The 14,771-nt window shown below is 45.4% G+C and overlaps 1 protein-coding gene across 2 annotated transcripts in view; it reads right to left on the bottom strand.

The window, feature by feature from the left end:
- Positions 1–14,771, bottom strand: part of RPS6KA4 (ribosomal protein S6 kinase A4) — a 407,770-nt gene that overhangs the window by 24,907 nt on the left and 368,092 nt on the right. For both annotated transcript variants that reach the window (XM_069645153.1, XM_069645152.1), the window contains exons 15-16: positions 863–1,022; positions 513–676 (exon numbers count right to left, since the gene is read on the bottom strand). In XM_069645153.1, the coding sequence (XP_069501254.1) occupies positions 513–676; positions 863–1,022 (324 nt within the window). The remainder of the gene's footprint in view (positions 1–512; positions 677–862; positions 1,023–14,771) is intronic.

Raw genomic sequence — 14,771 nt, 5'->3', positions numbered from 1 at the left:
AGACTTTTCTCTGTCCAAGCTTGAACAATAAATAACATTGAGATTTATAATTACAATACCAGTTATTCTGTTTACAGTATCACAAAGTTGCAACACTGTGGCAGCAGCCATCAATTTAGCTGTAGTGTTTGTGAATATAGTTAGCGGCTTGGGGTACCTTGATTAAAGCAGGATATCTTAAGAATGAAGAGCAAGATTGCCTTGGAGGAGTGACTAAATTACTACACAAGGTATGGATAGGGTTGAGATCATATATGGTTCTGCTACAAATGCTGTACCCTTAGTAGACCATCAGCTTCTAACAAAGTATGAAATCTCACAAATAGACCCCTCAGGAAAACAATAAAAATGTGCGTTGGGAGGAGGTGCAATACAGAGGAAATAGTGAATGAGCTGATGATGTATATTGGTCTCCGCAGGCCAATATTCAGGGACAGTGTGGGTTCATAAAGTCTGACATGGGGAGAGAGGGTGTGGACCATATAAAATGGGTGCCTTTGACCCTCACTTACCATGAAGGTGGCATTGACGTAGCTGCGAACAGTGGGGCCCGTGGACTCCAGGATATCAGGAGTCATGAGGGGTGTTGAGGAGAGAGTGCTGCCATCCTGAAGCCACTCATTGTAGCGCAGGTTTGACATTTTCAGACGCTTGGAGGGGTCTACAGTTAGCAGCCCTGTAAAAACAAGAGGGAGCTGGTGAGAAGCAAGACCGAGAGTGGGGAGAGAACAAGAAGACAGTGACAAGAACGTAAAAACAGGGTCCAGCAGAGAAAGGGAATACAGATGGAAAACGCTGTTGGGAGTAAGGCAGAAGGGCTGCAGGAAAGAGGAAAAGTAGGCAGTAGAGCTTCCCTACACACCTCGCACCAGTTCCTTGCCGGTATCGGACACATTCTTCCACGCCTCTCCTTCGAGCGAAAATTCACCCTCCCGGATCTTTTTCATGATGTCTGAGGCATGGGTGAGCAATGTGCCCCTCTGCGTGCTTTGGAAGGGGACCTGCCCTGAAAGCATGGTGTACTGAGGAAAGAGAAAACACATGTTAATCCTACTATTCAAAAACTAAGAGGGCAAGTTACACATGGAGACTTTTTGTACCATATGTTCTACCAGAGCATCAGAAGCAACCTGTCCAGCAGGAAGACATTTTCAAAAAGGTAACCTGGGGTGTATACACTGAGAGGACTGTGTCCCCATTACCCTGCTGGCTAGCTGCACATCCTCTGTCCTAGATGCTAAAACAAGTTTTCGTACAGCCTCCAGTGGAGGGCTGTACAACCAGTATCTCTGTGGTGGGACAAAGGCACCCAACCACAAAGGAAGCCAACCTTTGCTTAAAGGTTGGTAGCGTGACAGAGGGATCACGCTCAACTCTCAGGAGGGTTAGAAGGCTGGCACAAAGGTGTATTTAGTCCACACACGTCGCCATAGAAAATACACTAGAATGATGTACTGAAAGATAAACACTTCTGTTACATTTATACAACTCCATCAGCTAAATTAGGTAGTTGCACAAAACAGTATAACAATACACTGTATATTATAAAAACAGTAAATATCTTTTCAGGACTCTCCTCACCCCCTATACTTAAACATGGGTCCACTATCTAAAGATTTGCACACAACATACAGTGACAAGCGGGGTTGGGAGAACCAGGTATTCTAAACAAGATTAAAATCCCTTTTGCCTTCACAAAAGTACATTATCCGAAAGATGCAACCCATCCCTAATGTTTTGCTATGTAAGAGTAGGCACACAACACATAGACAAGGGAAGGTGAGTCAGAAGAGGGAATCAGGTTAAATAGTCATACAGAACCATAAGGCCAATATTAATAATACACACTAATTCTGGCCCTGTACAGCACTGGTATTTGAACAATACAAATGCAAACGTCACAGTCAAAAACAATATTGGAGAGTGGAAAATAATTCTCCGAAAATCCAGATACATTTTTGACAAGTTACCAGTGCAATTCACTCTAGGGCCAAAGAAAAATTACATGAGTTATCAGAAATAGACACAGTACAAGTAAGAACTCAAATTTCTAGGTGTGGAGAGCATGATATTAATTATACATTAAAAATCACAGGTAAGTGCAAAAAATCCAGTTCTTGCCTTGAACTCCCTTAATCCCCAGAACAGCACAGGACAAACGTCCAGGTGCAGGTAAGCACCACCAAGGTCACTAGTACAACAGTTTGTAGAATTTTCCTTAGGAATAAACGGGATAAAGTCAGTAGCCCAACCGCGTGAAGGCAAGTTTCAGTTCTACCCCACAGGTGCGGATTTGGAGGAAAACCACCTCAGCGTGTACCAGAGTAAACACAAAGGTGCGATCCAGAGGTCGGTTCAAGAAACGAGCCCCTTGGAGAGAATGCAGAAAAGTAGGAAGTCCCCCAATGTTAAACAATGGGAAATGGGGGTAAAGGCTTGCTTCTGAGAATAATTTACCCAGGACGAGAGGGAGAACGAGGGAGAGTATCAATAACAAGTGGCCACCTCAGGATCCAGATGCAAGGACTCACGGCTGCCCCAGAGTGGCGAAACAATTCAGTAAGTTACAGGGCTTCTGTTAAGGTTCAGCCTTTCCATGATTGAGTCCCTGAAGCAAGGAGAGAAAGCAATGACTAGGAAAACTCAAGGAAGATGTTCGGACAGTTTTTCTGAAGTCTTGGTAAAACCATTCAACTGAGACAGGACAAGCCTCCACTCTTCGTATAAGGGTGTACCAGCAGAGTATATGTTAGCGTAGCCAGAGCAGCCATGCTCATCTTAGAAGGGCAAGAGGGCTGGGGAAAAGTACATAGAACCTGTATTATACCAAGGATTCAATAGAAACACTTACAACCATAATTATTTAACAAAATAAAGGCTTATTATAAATACATGTAGGCCAAGTTAAGTCTTGGGGTAAGTTCTCATCATAGAGTGATAAACACATTTATAAAAAATACACAATGCTTGAATGTACTCAGACCAAATCATGCAATCTTCTTCAGAATACCTAATTGTAATTCTAGGGAAGTCAGACCATATCGTACACATTTAGTACATGCCACACCTATTCATGGGGAGTAAAAATCATTAGTTACTTTTAGATAACTTCCTGTAATACAAGGGTAGTAGACACTGTTAGTTATGCAGTGACACTCAGCAAAGAAATCACATCATCAACCAACCCTGTTACCAGGATACGTTTCAGAATAGTGGAACACAGATTCAAGGAACAATATATACCTACAACTACCTCTATGATAAAACACAAGTATAGTACATGAGTAAGACCTTTTGGTGTAATATACAATTACAGTTGCTTTTCAGCTGAGTGGAACACAGTCTAAGATAAGCAAGAACAATTTACGCTAATGTACGATGCACCATGCAGGCCAAGGTCAGCTACACCCATAGAACACTTTTCAAGAATGGCACGCAGCTATTCTAGGCAGGTAAAACCTAATGGTGTAATATAATATTACAGTTGCTTTAGAGGTCAGTGGAATACAGACTTAGGTCAGCAATACCTCCAACTTATTTTAGGATGGCACACAGCTAACTCAAGGTAAGTAAAAACCTATATACTTTTTTAAAAGAGCTATCAGCTACTTAAAGGTTTGTATAGACCTAAAACTGTTCTAGCATCTGTATGAAATAGACCAGGGAAAGCAAAACCCAATGTTACACTTTATGAATGACTCATGTTATTCTAGGTAGGTAAACCCAAGGCAGACCTATTCTAAACAGGCTATACAGCAAGTTAAGGGAAGCAAGACCTATTTGGGGAACTTAAACACCTATTCTCTGAAAGAAATAGTTAGTGAAGACAACAGCATTACATTTGAGAAGGGAGGCACAACCAATTCAAAGGTGAGTAAATTAACCTTATATATACTTTTCAGAATGGCACTACACACATTCAAGGTAAGTAAGAACTTTTGTAACTGTTCACTCTCAGAGTTACAGTTACCAACTAACGCTTTTACAAGTACGTACATGTTTAAACAATTGTTCTCTTTTCTAGGCAACAGGCCCAATCCTTAGAAAGTATTTCCCTTTTTCTTCGAGCATGAGTGTTCTCAGTGGCAGAAGGGGGAGCACTAGATACAACAGACAGTTCATGAAGGGACAGAAGCATCAAAGGTCAGAGTTCTAAGTAAGACTGGCCAAACAAGTCAGCATTTGACTTTAGTTAGTTGAGGGTCCAGGTACTTCTCAGAAGACACCCTAGGAGGATTCCAGCAGTGGGCCTGGGTGATCTGGTTGAGAGTACTCCCAATCACAGAAAACACCCCAAAGCTTTACAGAAATCCTACAGGCTTAAGGTAAGTAAATACCACAGACAACACAGTACCTCAGCACAGAAGAGTTGCAGCAGGGGAGACTTCAGGATCTGCTGCCAAATACCTAGTCGATGGATTCCTTTGTAAGGAAGACACTGACTCTGGAAGGGATTTTGAAGCAAGGATCAACAGGGAAGGCTCCAGGTAAAAGAATCTTTGCGGCTGGATGCGGCTCTGTGGTTTTGGACTGAATATTGCTGGTCGGATTCACGTCACTTGGAAGGTGCAGCACTCTGGTGAGGGGACTTTTTGGACTCAAATGGTGTCTCTGAAGTTCCAGCAGGATGCCACCAACGTTTCGCTCTCAATTCGGAAGACTGTGCACTGCACAATGGTTTCAGTTCCCAGGGTATTGCAGCCCTGCAAGGTCGCAGTACGATGTGAGACAGCTCAAAATGCAGGTCGTCTTAAGTCTAGTGAATCTCACCATGCTTTGGGACGGGGTCGCCCGTTTCAGGATCCCCGGGTCGATTGGAATGAAGGGTTACCAGCAGGCTCCGGTTATACTGCAGGCTCAGCGGTCGCTGGAAATCGCTACAGCCGTTGTATCTTCCTCTCCGGTTTCAGCTCCAGTGGTCGACTTGTCAGCAGCTTCCAGGTTTCAGAGTATTTATCAGGAACAACCACATTCTCTCCATTCATTTTACAGCAATGTGCAATCAGGATAGCCAGCCCCCCACTGGTAGTTTCATTTCAGGCGAGGTGGAAGACAAAGAGCTGCAGGTTTTTGGACTCCTCCCTCACTTCCTGACTTTCCAGACACTCTGGAGTGTGGTCGGGGAATCCACAGGATTCCCACTAAAGACTTAACAGCCACTGAGATCAATCCCGCCTAGAATGGTAGGGGAAGACCTCAAAATCAGCAAGCACACAAGAAATGGTGAAATAAAGGGGGCCCACCATTTTAACAAAAATCGCTTAACAAGAGGAACAAGCATAATACAATAAGCAATACATGACAATTGAATCAGAACCAGAGAACAGTACAAGGAACAATTTACAATATTGGTAGGAAGGTGCTAAAGGAGAGGGGCTAAGCGAGGGAGGGGGTGGGAGGAGTAGGAAAAGGTAGAGTCAGTAGTGAGAGAGGAAAAAAGGAAGCTAGGGGGGTGAGTGGAAGAGATAAGATTTTAGAGAGGTACGGAATGAGGAGTAGGAGGTAATAGAGCGTACAGGAAGGGGTAGGCAGTTCCAATGGGAGGGAGCGAGAAGTTGGAAGGAGCGGAAGCGGGAAGGGGCACAGGGTGGAGGAGGAAGAGAAAGAAGGAGATCCGCAGAACGGAGTGAGCGAGAGGAAGTGTAAAAAGTGAGAAGGGAGGATAGGTAGGGGGGGGCAAGGGCATAGAGGGATTTGAAGACTAGACAGAGGAAATTAAATTTAAGCTGTGAGTGAAAAGAGAGCCAGGTAAGTAAGAAAGGGAATACATTGTACCCCCCAGCACTCTGCATAATGTGTGGTGTGCTGGCTCACTATATAAAAAGTAAAGGGGGTTGAAAATCCCTCTTTACTACTTGGGAACTGTAGTTCACCCAAGTACATGAAAGATAAATTAACAGGGGAGCCCATAGGGGCAACCCAGCCTAAGCCCAAAAGTTGTAGGAAACTATAACTTCAACCATACACTAAGGAGAGAGACAAAAAGGTCACTCTTAAAAAAGTAAAAGACTAGGTGAGAGGGGGAAAAAGATTCCCCTTCACCTAGGGACAAAGTAAAATAGTTACCTATTCAAAGCAAAAAGTGATGGGGTTGACACAGGTCTCTCTCTGCATTGCTGACCATTGTGACTTGTGCTTTACACAAGACTGATCCTTGTCTCTGTGCCTTCTTGCTCCAATTTACCCAGCCCTGTTGTGGAGGCTCTGGCCTCCTCCCTCTACCTCCAGTCTGTCTCCTTCTCCTTGCTCCTTTCCCTTGTCCTTGTTCCCTTGTCCTCCGGCTCGGAGGAGCCTGAGAAACTTAGAAAGAAAAACCGCAGCGTTTTCAAAACACAATAACGTTGTATTTATGTTTGCAGTAGCTTCAAAAGCTACCGCAAACATAAATACAACGTGTTTAAAGCTACGGTTTTATTTCTAAGTTTTCCGGGCTCCTTCAGCCCAGAAAACGTAGAAAAAAAAAGGCAGCTAGTGCTAATTAAAAAAAAAAAAAATTGCACTTACCGAGATGCAGCTGCAGCTTTTCTGCCTGTAGTCTCCAGTCTGCATCCTCAGAGTCCAGGCACCAATGAAGGAAAAGCCACCCAGTGGTAGCTTTGGTTTACTACAGCTGGCTGGCTTTTCCTTCATTAGTGCCGCAAAAGCAAGCACAGGCGGGCATCAATTTCACAAAATGGATGCCCCCATGTGCTTCCTTTTGTAAATTTTGAGCTTCATTTGCTCAAAATTTTACATAGGGACTTAAAAAAAAAAATAAGTGCCAATCTATTTTTTTTATTATTGCCCATCTTTTTTTGCAATAACATTTTTTGGGCGAACCATCCCTTTAAGCTTCCCTCTGTATAGTCTGGCACAGTTTCTCTTGCTTCTGTTTGATCTATACCCCTAGTTCAGACTCCTGGGCTCCTGTCTTCTATCGCTTGTGTGTTTCTAGTCCAGTTCCACAGCTTTCCCCAGTTTCCTCGATTCAGTCCCTTATTAGATTCCTAGTTACCTCGTTTTCAGTAACTTGCTACAGATTGCCCATTCTGTCTTGTACAGGTTATGGTGTTTTGTACAGGTTTTGTTGTTACCAACTCTGGCGTTCCTGTTCCGAATTTGTATTGCCCGAACCCTTACCTATCTCCATCGCTTGCCTTGACACCCTCTTGGGCTGCTAGTGTATGCTAAGTGTTCTATAGTGTTTTCACCTGTGCCACTGTGTATTACTTTGTGCAGAGCGTGGCTCCTATTTCGTAGGGGGCAATCTACTCCTTTCTTGTCGTCAAACACAGTCCATAGTATAGCTCATATAGCAGTGTGCTGCTTTTGGTTTCACAGAAGGCATCCGCTGTATGCTCCAACTGGGCTCAAAGGCGTGTCTCATGTCAGTGTAATCCTTGTTTGTGCCTCAAGGTCCAGACACTCTTGCTGTCCCTATTCCATGGGCTTGCTGGGTGAGTAAATTGCATAGAGGCACCATGCTTCCTTGGTTTCTGTGGGTCTAAAGTCTAATCCATGTACATCCCTAGTGGAATCTCAGATTGTTGTCTAGTTCATGGTACCCATCCCTTTGCGTTCACCATCTCACTCTCCCCTTTTCTCCTGTTTGAAACGCCAATGCTAGGTCTCTAACCTGCTGTATATGCTTTGTCTACTCCATTACGTCAGGTTTGCAGTTTACAACCTTGCTGTGGGTCTTCCCCCCGAGCCCTCTATCAAACCAAGGGAGTCTAAGGGGCACCTTGATGGTAGCACCCACATTTGGGGTCTACATGGGTCCACAACGGCCCAATAATATAAGAGTCATCCCCAGTGAGATCTTAATGGAACGCACTAGGGAAACAGTCAAGGCAGGAAAGAACAAGCAAAAAGTGGAAGAGTTACCAAACTGAACAAAACAGCACTTTCCTCCTTACACAACTGATGCAATGCTTGTTTTTTCTACTACTCAGTTATGAAGACATGTAACTTTTTCAGTACTGTATAGGTCCCCACTGAAGCCCACAGTTCATGGACTGAAATGAGAGTCCAAGTGCACCTTTGAGTCAGGGCTAAATTTGAAAATCAGATTAACCACAGCTCCACACTGATAACCTACAATTGGCATGCACATTATCTGGATGGATATCCCCAAGGACTATGTTCAAGCCCAAACATCACATCCTGATCTAGCCAAGCTATGGGTTTGTTCAGGTGTTTTGCAGCATGGTCAAGCAGCCAAGGGACATCAATGTGATGTGGAGGAAAGAGGAGCGACACAATTACAGTATTGTGCTTAATAAGCATGTAAGGGTAGCTCTGTTGTCCAGGTACTTTTATTATGCAGTGTGGCAAAGTCCCATCCTTGAGGCTAGGACTTCAGGGACCCTGTGGGCCGGGCACCGCAACCTGTTCAGTCATGCAGACCCCAAAATGGGTCCATGTTGGATCCTGTAGACTTCTGGGGAACCAGTAGTTTGCGTAAGCAAAAGCCACACAGGACCACACAGGACACACTTACATGGCCACCACAGCTGTCCTCAACAAGGCAATTGCGCATCCCGGGCCCAATAATGCAACGGCTAAAAATGTAATGAGGTCAATGGGAACCATGCGATTTAGGAGTACAGAGATGGGGTTGTGGTGAGGAGGTGAAGGACAGCACAGAGACAGAAGAGGAAGGGAGTGTGGAGTGGGTGTGAAGATGAGGAGAGAAGTGGACAGCAAACCCCACAAAGTGGAGGACAGGATACAAAGACCGGTTTATGGGAAAGAGAAAGCGGGAGAAGGAGAAAGAGGGCGAGGCCGACGGGGAGAAAGAGGGCGATGTCAACACGTGGGATCGGAGTTAGAGACAGACAGAAAGCAAAAGAGAAGGTGCAAGGAGGAGAGGAAAACTGACAGATAAAGAGAGGAGGGAAGAGAAAAGCAAAACAATGAGACAGGAGGCAGGGAAGTGAAAATAGGAGGGAAGGGGAAGTAAAGTATCCCACATTAGCAGAAAGGCCAACAGTTTAGAGCCAAGGCCCAGATGGAGCATCATTATCTGCTTGTTGCCACATAGAAGTGGGAAGCCACACTTCCAGGTTCTTACTTTTGTATCTTTGCCCAAGTTCAGGCCCCATTGGAAACCCCAAAACTATGAGGTGGGGGCATCTGGTAGGAGAGTACAGGTGGACCAATGCTGTTCCTAAGGTATCTGAGGATATCAACAGCAGCAAAGTCCGATCCAGTAAAATGTTGTGTGGGTCAGTATACACACCAACCACTGGGTGCCTTTTTCTGCTAAGAAGGCATACCTGACCAAGGGGCTAGACAGAACAACTGAGGTCCCCAGAACTAACTAAACCTTATATGACATGCATTACTCACTGCAACAGCATTTCTGATGATTGTATCTGCTTAGATTTACATGCTGTGCATATAGTCCGACATCTAGTGGAAATCACAGAGAATTGCATCTTTCTTTCGAAGATCGCAACAGACTTCGACACAAGCATGACTAACACTATCCCTAACGTGGTGTGTAGTGTACACAAAATCCCTCACACATCGAGGTCCCACTGGTTGTGTTTTTTCTGCCGTGGGGAGCCTTATAACCAGCGTGAGCAAGTACAGAAGAGAGAAGGTATAAGAGGTCTATGTTCCTTCTACTCCACGAGGGGAGAAAGGGTGGGCGCATGTAAATCTAAGCAGATACAATAATCAGCCATGCTATTATGAGAGTAATGCATGTCTTCTGATGCTTGTGAATCTGCTCAGAATCACATGCTGTGCATAGACTTGCAAGCAGTACCCAGAGATGGTGGTGGGATGTGTGAAGGAACAGTAGCAAAGATGTCTTAGCACCGCTTGTCCCACCTGAGAATCAGACCTAGAGTGTGTATCCAGGCAGTAGAGTTGCATAAAGGCGTGTAGGGAACTCCAGGTTGCCGCTTTGCAAATGCAAGAGGAACATTTGCAATGAATGCTATGGTAGCCCTTGTGCCCCATGTAGAGTGTGCTCTAGGCATGAAGGGTAGATCTCTCTAGGCAAGAGAGAAACAGTGTGATGTAGTTTACAATCTACTTCGAGAGAGCTGATTTAGAGACAGGGTCCCCTTCTCTACCAGCTGCCACTGAACTGAAGAACTGGTTTGTTTTCCGTTGCGGCTTTGTGTTTTCCAGATAGTAGATAACTGCTCTCCTTACATCCAGTGTGTGGAGGCTTCAACACGTTAGTGGGGTTCTGTAAAAAGGGGGGTAGTTCTATGGACTGGTTTACATGGAACTTCGAGATAAATTTAGGCGCAAAGCATGGATGTGTGCGCAAAACCACCTTGTCTGTCAATTTTGAGGAATGGGCCCTGAACTGAAAGGGCCTGCAGTTCACTAACTCTCCTTATAGAGGTGATCGCCACCAGGAAGGCGGTCTTGTGGGTGAGTGCTTTAAGGCTAGCCTTGTGCATTGGTTCAAAGGGAGGCCCCATTAGTCTTGTAAGAACATTCAGGTCCCACCCTGAAGCTGGGTTGCAAACAGGGGGATGAAGTTTCTTTACCCCTTACATAAAGGCTTTAATTACAGGAATTTTCCACCATCAGACCTTGCTCTTTGACGTGGTGTATGCCGAAAGCGCGGCCAAGTGGACCTTAAGAGAATTGAAAACCAGTCCTGAATCTAACAAGTGAGTTCGGCAAAGGACGATAACTTGATGCCCTTGCCATTACACTAAATGACAAAGCGCTTACCTTTGCTGGAGTAACAATGCCTGGTGCTAGGTTTCCGTGGTTCTCTGAGGCCCATGCACCTTTGAGGGAGTTAGAGGTCCCCGAACTCTATGACCTCAGGAGCCAGGCTGCTAAGTTGAGAGTTTGGGGGCATGGATGTAGTTTCCCCCTGGTCTTGAGACAGCATGTTGTACGGGCATAGCAGCTTCCTTGGAGCGGAGACTGACATTGCCATGAGATGGGAGAACCAAGACTGGCAGGGCCACCAGACCATCCTGAAGGGCTCTTGGTGCATCTTGTGCACCATTCTGTTCAGCAGGGGAATAGGAGGGTTGGGGGGGCGGGGAGGGGGTGAGCGTCAGATTTCCCAGAACATGTTATCCAAAAAACTGTTCCTCTTGGAGTGGTTCTCAGGGTACCTGTAAGCGTAATCTGGGCATTCGGCGTTCTCCAGAGTGGCAAATAAGTCGATCTCTGGGAAGCCCCATTCTGCGAAGACGTTTAGTAAAATGTCCTGCTGTAACCGCCACTCATGCTCTATGGGTAGGGCAAAGTCTCTGCTGACTATGTCCGCCAGAAGATTGAGTTACGGTGGAACATGTTGTGAAAGGAGGAACATTTTGTGTTTGAGAGCCCACTTCCATATGTTCTGGTACCGTTTGATTTATTTGTCATTTGTATAGCGCACATAACCCGGGAGGCATCTATGATATATTTTATTTGTATCGCGCTCATACACAAGTGTTTCAGAACGTGACTAGGCACTTTTTGCTTAAGAGGGTTGGTTACAGTGGTTGCTTGCACAAATAATAGGTTACAGGCATTGCATGATTAGCTTGTATGGGTAATAGGTTACAGGTGTTTACATAGGTTGCAGGCAAGGTTTACATGAGTTACAGACAGTTACATAGGATACATCATACACTAGGCTAATGCCTATATGAAAGTGCATTGAGTAACCATATTAAGAGTGGCAGGCATTTGGTTGTCTTGTGATGATTATAGGAGCAGTTGTGTGGGAAGCAGACGGGGTGTGGATGGGATGGGTAGAGGATGTTAGAGGGAGGTAGTGGTTGGATAGTAGAGCAAGGTGCAAGTCGGTATGTAGTCGTAAAGTTTCTATGGGTCTTGGGAGAAGAGCCAGGTTTTGAGGCCTTTGCGGAAGGACCAAAGGGATGGGTCTGATCTCAAGGCCAGGTGCATGGAGTTCCATTGTTTGGCCGTAATCACCGGGAAGCTGGAGTCTCTGGCTTTTTGTCGTCTAAACCTAGGGATGGCAAGGTGGCAAGAGTAAGCTAAGCGGGTGGGTCTGTTGGCCTGGAATTTGGAAATTTGTCTGGCTAGGTAGATCGGAGCGCTATTAGGAAGGCATTTGTGAGTTAATGAGAGGGTTTTGAATTTGATGTAATCTCGAACCAGCAGCCAGTGGATATTGCGTCTAGCTAATGAGATGTGTTCTTTTTTACGGATGTTGAGGGCGGCTTGGACTGCATTGTTCTGAACTATTTGTAGTTTGTTGATGTTTCGGGCGTTGGATCCTACAAAGAGGGAGTTAAAGTAGTCAATCCTTGATAAGATAAGTGCTCTGGCGAGGGTGATCCAGTTGTCTCTGGTTACGAAAGGTCTGCTAGCGACAATCAGTTTGGCGGTGTAGGCCGCTGCTGAGGCTATGGCGTCTACTTGCCTTGTTAGGCAAAGTGATGAATCTAGGTAAACATATAGGGTTTATACCTCCTTTGCTACCGTGATAGTGTTACTGTCAATGGTGAAGAGTTTGCAGGATTGGGGTAGATTATTTAACCTATGGGAGTTGGGTGGGCTCCTAGGATTTGAACGCTCTGGCGCTTTGCTCTGAGTTGTGTTGATCAGATTTAGAGCTGCAAGGTCACAGGTAGTTGGGGGCGTTTCCTGCACCTCCTTGGTAGAGTAAAAGACGGTTCCTGGCTATCTCTCACTTAATATATCAAAAAAGGAGGAATAGCTGCACAGTATTGTGGTGTGTACACTGTTGTTTATTCAAGCTGAAACATTTAGTCTTTGCAGTGGTCAGCCGACATGCGTTTCGACCTCTAGGGTCTTTATCAAGGATAGTTATTAGGTAGGGGGGCTCTGATGTCCAGTGTTGAGAAGTCCAGGGTTGCTGGTCCTGTCTCTGCTGAGGCAAGGTCATATGCTCCCAGTCTTGGGCCTTCGGTGGGCCTGTTGGCTATTGGAGCCAAGTCCGTTCTGATGTGTTCCGTAGAAGAGGCCTTAGGGGTTGTGTGCTTTTGTACCCGTGGAGCATGGGTGTCCTTGTCACCGGGGTGCAATATCCCCATAACAGAGCCGATGGCCTGTTTGTCGGCACAGGCATTTGGGAGCCTGCAGGCTCCGCTGAGAGGTTGATGGCTTCCACTTCGGAGCCATGGCTGCCAACTGATTCCTCATCATCCGAAGCGACGGCGCCAATGGGGGAAAGGCTTTTGGCCTGCATACCGTAAGCCGCCCACCATTTAGTCTGCCCGTCTTTCAACATTTTTGGTGAAAAGAGCTTAATGGACTTGCATGAGCGCTCATCGTGGTCTCAATGAAGACACTGATTGCAACGACGATGGGTGTCCTTCCAAGGAACCTTGTTGTCACACGATGGGCAAAATTTAAAGGGCATCCTCTCCAAAGCAGAGGGTAGCGGCAGCCAAACCAAGAAGAGAAAGAGATGGGTAAAGGAAATACATTCTCAGAGAGGAATAAACCCAGGGCCCCACTCTCCCTACTATAAGGGCATGGCCAGAGGACAGAGGCCAAGCGGTCGACAGTCGCTGAGCAGTTGTGGAAGCGTTGGCGGCAGGAAACCCACGAAGCAGTCGTCAGTCATCGAGAAGGTTTGTCGAGAGACTAGACGACAGTAGGGCGTGGGGGCAACTTAGCGATATAAAACTCTTGCAAGCTCTGCATATGCGACCAACTAGGTTGGTGGAAAAAAACAATATGAGGGACCTCCTTGCGTGAGGGATTTTGGGTACACTACAGATCACGTTAGGGATAGTGTTACAGTCATACCCATATCGGCCTCCCCTTTCAATATTTGAAAGAAAGATGCAATACTCCACGATTTCCACTAGATGTCGGACTATTGTGCATGAGCACGATATAAATAAAACATCAAATATTCACAGCATGTGATTCTAAGCAATTTCACAAGCATCAGAAAACTTGGGATACCCTAACTCATCTCATTAGAAGCCAGTTAACACCTAATCCGCATTTGCTGGTGTATTCTTAAAATAAAGTCCAGAGGAGAAAATGTATTTGGGTTTGATTGGTATGTTGATCCTTTAGAAGTGACAGCAGTTAACAGGTGATATAATCTAATTTTACTGGTACGTTGAAGGTAAGTAATTTCATTTAAACAGCATTTTGTTAACCTCGGGAGTGCCCCCAGGCATCGCTGCAACTTTTCTAAGTAACAGCTTTTGGCAGTTTGCAGGATTCGTTTGCATCCATTGTTTGAGAGTGCAACTGTTTTCCTATGGGCCAGTACTTGGGGAAAACTGCTCGCAACTTCTGTCAGACTTTTGTGGGTTTCTCACCAGAACCAGAGTGTTGCCAGACACTAATGCAAGAAGAGATCTGTGCTGTTTGGACTCCAATATGTTCTCATTCCTCTACTCCCATCACAGAAGCAAGGGAGAAAAATGCTCCACAATTGATGGCCCATATCTTTGGAACTTAGGGCTGCAACCTTTCTCTTCTAACCCACTGAGCCGTTGTTCCTCCTCCTCCTCCCCTCACTCTTCCTGCACCCTCGAGAGTCTCACCTTGTCCAGCTCTTGCTAGCACCAAGAGGCAATTTAGTTTGCAATGTGCACTTTAAAAATGATTAAGTAAATTATTAAACAAATGGCCAATGTTAACCTAGAGGCTGGCAGTTTTGTGGAGTAACCTCTGGATAGTATTTATGGCTTTAGGAGTTCAGTCCGATTCTGCCCTCCTCCCGCTCCCAGTTATTCTCTGGTTACTCCTGGACTTGCTAAGAAATATTTAATGAGTAACAGGGAAAAGTAAGGGAGTCAATTATACTTGGGTGGAAAGCACACAGAAACAAATGGAAGAAAGAAGGTAGA

The sequence above is a fragment of the Ambystoma mexicanum genome, chromosome 2p, assembly GCF_040938575.1.
Source record: "Ambystoma mexicanum isolate Mex_15411 chromosome 2p, UKY_AmexF1_1, whole genome shotgun sequence".
In the NCBI taxonomy this organism is placed as follows: domain Eukaryota; kingdom Metazoa; phylum Chordata; class Amphibia; order Caudata; family Ambystomatidae; genus Ambystoma; species Ambystoma mexicanum.
The sequence above is the reverse complement of the archived record's forward strand: the minus strand, read 5'-3'. Positions and strand labels throughout refer to the sequence as shown.